The sequence below is a fragment of the Pempheris klunzingeri genome, chromosome 3, assembly GCF_042242105.1.
Source record: "Pempheris klunzingeri isolate RE-2024b chromosome 3, fPemKlu1.hap1, whole genome shotgun sequence".
Classification (NCBI taxonomy): domain Eukaryota; kingdom Metazoa; phylum Chordata; class Actinopteri; order Acropomatiformes; family Pempheridae; genus Pempheris; species Pempheris klunzingeri.
Window position 1 is genome coordinate 960145 of NC_092014.1, and position 5000 is coordinate 965144.

Sequence of the window (5000 nt, forward strand, 5' to 3'; positions counted from 1 at the left end):
ATGAAAGTCTATTCTGTGTCTAAGTGAAGGCTTAGACACTTTCCATTCAACCAAATGAACAACAGGACTCTGGTCTCTACAGACCATTAGAGAGCAGCTACACCACAGGATAACTATTTATGTTCTCAGCAACCAAAAATAACGAAACTTTGCTGCCAGTAACAAACAAAGACTTTTATTTCTCCAGGTCCAAAAAACACTAAAGTGAAATGTAGGAGAAAAACACGTTTTCTTTAATTCCTTCTTACACTAAGTCGGCAGTCGACTGAAATCAAACATGGTTTCACAGCCTCATTTCATCCTCCAATCAACAACGGGCAACATGTCACATGACGGCTCTACAGTGTTGTGCTTGAAGTGTCTGTCAGGACGTCCTGAACAGGTTCCCTGTGGAGCTCCCGCCGAGCAACAGGCCCAGGAGACGACTCATCTAGTAAACAGGAAGTTAAACTACTTAAAAAAAACAGATTTGCTGATGTTTTGAGGAAGAAAACGCCCTCATTAGTCTAAACTTTACAACAGAGCTGAGACGATCGGCCCGTTAATTGATTAGATTGATTTACTTTTAAAGCAGAAATGCCAAAAGAAATCAGGTTCCGGCTCGGCTGCTTTTCTCTGCTTACCGTCACAAGTTGAGTATCTTTGGGTTTCACACTGTTGATCAAACAAAACGAGCCTCTTGGAGACGTCCCCCTGAGCGCTGGGGAACTAGAAAGAATAATCGATAATGAAAGTAACGCTCAGTCTGCTTTTTCAGAAAACTCCACAGGCAGCTTTGATCATCAGACTGTTAGGAAACACGTCCCGGCTCTCGTCTGTACAAAACATACTAATTACTACAAAAACATTTGTGTCCCTTGAAGATTTTTTCAGTAGCAAAAGCGACGTGACTGCCACCATGTTGGTTTGTATAAAAAGACCCTGCAGCAGCTAAATCTGTCCCCCCGCCCCCCCGCCGAATATTTACAACAGATCATCAAACTGACGACGTACAAAACGTTTAGTCGAGGCACAAAAATGCCCAAAAGGCTAAAAAAAAAAAAAGAAAAACTATTCTCTCAAGAACACTTTTGGCCTTTTTGACAAAGAAAAATGTATAAAAAAAAACAAAACAGATGAAGAGAATCCTCCGACTCTAAACATAAATAAAAAAAATATCTTAAGGCTCTTAACGATTAAGTTAATGAATCAAATATACACAATGATTAATTCAGTATTTACACGTCTGTACAGAAACATTCTCCTGGACGAGTCTTCACATCCACTCACACCCCCCAAAAAAACTAAATAAATATTTTCTCTTTTCCAGATTCGCCCGGTGCGACGAGGCGGCAGCACATCCACCCGTTCTTCAGTCTGATCGTGCACCAACAAAAGGACTTCAGCGAATGTGTGAATGTTCAGGAAGTCGTCCACAAACCGGAGATCCAGCCGCCAGCCGAGGACCGTCGAGGACCACAGGGGACCGTCGAGGACCACAGGGGACCGTCGAGGACCACAGGGCACCGCCGAGGACCGTCGAGGACCACAGGGCACCGTCGAGGACCACAGGGGACCGTCGAGGACCACAGGGGACCACAGGGCACCGTCAAGGACCGCCGAGGACCGCAGGGCACCGCCGAGGACCGTCGAGGACCGCAGGGGTCCGCCGAGGACCGTCGAGGACCGCCGAGGACCACAGAGGACCACAGGGGACCGCCGTAGACCACAGAGGATCACAGGGGACCGCCGAGGACCACAGGGGACCGCTGAGGACCACAGGGGACCACCGAGGACCACAGAGGACCACAGGGGACCACAGAGGACCACCGAGGACCACAGGGGACCGCAGAGGACCGTCGTCACTCAGTACATACATTAAAACGGCAAAAGTTCAAAAAGAAAAAGCCAAAAACATGAAACTCCCCCTGAGGTCACAGCAGTGTTCCACCTGTAGGGGGCGCTCTGGTGTCTGAGGACCCCCCCGTCCTCGCAGCGCGGTGGTTATACAACGTACTCCGTCCTGTTGGCGCTCCGCGGCTGCAGCTGCCTGTTGTCCTGTTTGTTAGTCCGGTGGGGGGGTTTGCCCGTCGTGTAGTGGGGGGGTCGCTCCTCCCAGTCTACCAGCGAGTACGCCGGTGGCGCTCGGGCGAACCTCGCCTTCTGCAGCCTCTTGTCCATCTCGTCCTCGTCCGATTGGCCCCCGGCGTCGGACTTCCTGATCTTGGCGTTGACGGAGTTCTTGTCCTCACAGAGGAGGTGGTGCTGGAGGAGGAGGTGTTGGTGGTGGTTTGGGCCGTTTTTCTCGATGGGGTTCTTGATGTGGTTGAGCTGCTCGCGGGCGGCGCTGACGCTGTTGTGGAGGGCGTTGTTGTCTTCGGCAGCAGGTGGCAAAGACGCCACAGACGCCGCCGCCTGCGTGCTGACCCCCGTGTGGGCGCTCTGCTTCCTCCGCCTCCTCACGCACCACAGCAGCATCGAGGCGATCGCCAACAACCAGACAACAGTCACCACGGAAACCAGCAGGGGCACGAGGTGGTCTGCTGGACGGAGAGAAGAACGGAGGTCAGTGAACTGCTCGTCATTTATTTAGTCACTTTGCACTAAAGTACTAAACAAAGAAATGCTGAAGAACAATCGGACTTCGCCGTCTGTGTGCGTTTGGCGATTTGTGTTCTGGTTGGTCGATGTGCTTCTGTCCAACCACGTGCTCATTGGTCGGAGAATCGCTGACGTTAGTTCTGTAAACCTTCTTAATATTTGTGTATTTAATAAGACGCAGTACCGTAATTCACCACTAGTGGAGGACTGGCGCTGCATTGAAGGGGGATACGAAGGGACGGATATGAGAGCACAAGAAGAAGAACACGGAGCAGAAGACGCTTTCTTCTTCTTCGGTGTCTTTTTCTATTTTAGATCTGTTAAAGATGCAAACCAGAGGCCTGGACCTGCCAGGACGAATCGCTCAAAGCCAGTGAGTGGTCGCCCAGGTAGCTCAAAGGCTGACCCCCCCCCGTTGTCCAAAGGTTTTGTAAAGTGCTGGCGTGGCGGCTCACCGTTGCCGCCATGGCTCTGTCGTCTCTGGATGCGGACCTCGGCGATGGCGCCGATGATGGTGCTGTTGGCGCTCCTCTTGCTGACCAGATCCATGATCCTGTCTGTGATTTCCTTGATGAAGGTCAAACCTCTCCGTGGGTCCTCCGTCGACTGAAACGTTTGACACAAAAACCCCCGTTATGGTCTGTCTGCGGCGCTTCAGTCTAAAGAAACACTCACTTTGGTCTTTTTCAAATCAACCAGTTCATGCACAACAGATCACGACAGTTTTTCCAACCATGTGAACGCTTCTTATTTCTCCGGCTGCACCAACAGTTGCAGTGGAAATCACGAAGGGATCCTCAGCTGATGGATCCTACATCACGCCGACACGCTCCGTTCACACCACGAAGCCTTTCAACCACTAACTGACTTGATCTACAGAGTGGGCGGGACTCACAATGGCCACGTGGATCTCGTTGTTGGCGCTGAGCGACGGCTCGCAGGTCACAGAGACGGACGAGTCGGAGGACAGATTCTGGACGACGTAGAGGCTCCTGAGCTCACGGCAGACCTGCTCCACCGTCACGCCCTGAAACACCAAACCAGAGCGCCGACGTCAGCAAATACAGCAGCACGAGGGGGTCACATGACCTGGAGGAGGAAGTGCTGCAGTAGAAGTATGTGAGTATGATGAGGAAGAGCTAAAGTATTACAGTAGCAGGACAGAAGTGTCCCCTGTGACCTTATGTTCTATCATCACTGGTGGAAAAGCAGTTCAAATCGAGCTCCACCAAAATAGTGACGAGAACGAGAAAAGACGTCACAGTGTTATAAAAACACATTCAGAGGATTCACGAGAGAAGATCAACCAGGAAATGTTTGGTGGCACCTCAGAGGGAAATACTGGACGCTTTACTTCACTGCTTTTATCTGACAGCTGCAGTTACTTTACAGATTTTTACACCAGACTTCATTCACAAAAGCAGTCATTTTACTTCACGGGAGCTGCTGGCCCTTTAGTACAGACCCTGCTGTCTGAATGACTGGCAGGCAGTAAAGGTGCTCTTCAGACCACAGTTGGACAGCGCGAGCACGAAGGAAAGCACAGGACTGACCGTTGCCATGACGTCCTTGTTGAAGGTGAAGGTGACGTTGGCACAGTTGCTCTCCGGGTGACACCTGGCTGTGGGCGGGGCCCGGTGGGCGGGGCTCCAGCACTCCCCCTGGCCGCGGCAGGGCTTGACGAAGCAGCGCTCGTCCCGGACGGCGACACAGGTCTGACCCGCTGGACACTCGGAGCCACGCGTCTTACCGTGGAGGCTGCAGGGCTTCGGTCCACACCAGAGCTGTCGGAGACACCAGGTGAGATTTTACCTCATTTAGTTTCTCAGGTCCTACATGATGATGTGAATTTACTCAGTACTGAACTTGGAATTTAATATTTCAAGTTATGGCTACTTAAAGGGGAACTCCAGTATTTTTAAAAGTCTGTTCAAAATGACTGGTAGATCCACTGACAGAGCTTGTTTGATCCACTGACAGGCTCAGAGTGTTATTCTAAGTGTGTGACAGCATCATGGAAAGGATCCCTACAGAGAGAGACCTGGAAGATCCTTTTGGTTTAACCACAAACAGCACACACACCAGACTACATTCACTAAAACAGGGATTTACCTTGAAAAGAAGGATCTCCCTGGCCTCACAACATTACATGATGGCTGATGGTCTGCTGCCGTCTCAATCAGTCGGTTTGTTTTGTGACTTTGTGTTATTATTTATTACACAAATAATTGGTGTTGGATCCAAACTGACTGATGGAGCAGCAGCAGCTCCTTCTACTCCATCACTGTTTAGAAAGAAATATAATACTTTTTATCTGTCAGCTGTAGGAACCACTTCCTTTAACCCAGGACGGTGTGACGTAAAACTGGGAGTGCAGAACTTTAATTATAATTCAAGTTGAATTCTTATCTAGAATCATC

At 50.3% G+C, this 5000-nt stretch overlaps 1 protein-coding gene across 1 annotated transcript in view; it reads right to left on the reverse strand.

Moving 5' to 3' along the window:
- Positions 1-1897: 1897 nt before the first annotated feature.
- Positions 1898-5000, reverse strand: part of LOC139225639 (protein jagged-1a-like) — a 24739-nt gene continuing 21636 nt past the window's right edge. Inside the window, exons 23-26 of the mRNA XM_070856435.1 lie at positions 4134-4364; positions 3458-3607; positions 3036-3177; positions 1898-2519 (exon numbers count right to left, since the gene is read on the reverse strand). Of these exons, the coding sequence (XP_070712536.1) occupies positions 1984-2519; positions 3036-3177; positions 3458-3607; positions 4134-4364 (1059 nt within the window). The 3' untranslated portion in view covers positions 1898-1983. The remainder of the gene's footprint in view (positions 2520-3035; positions 3178-3457; positions 3608-4133; positions 4365-5000) is intronic.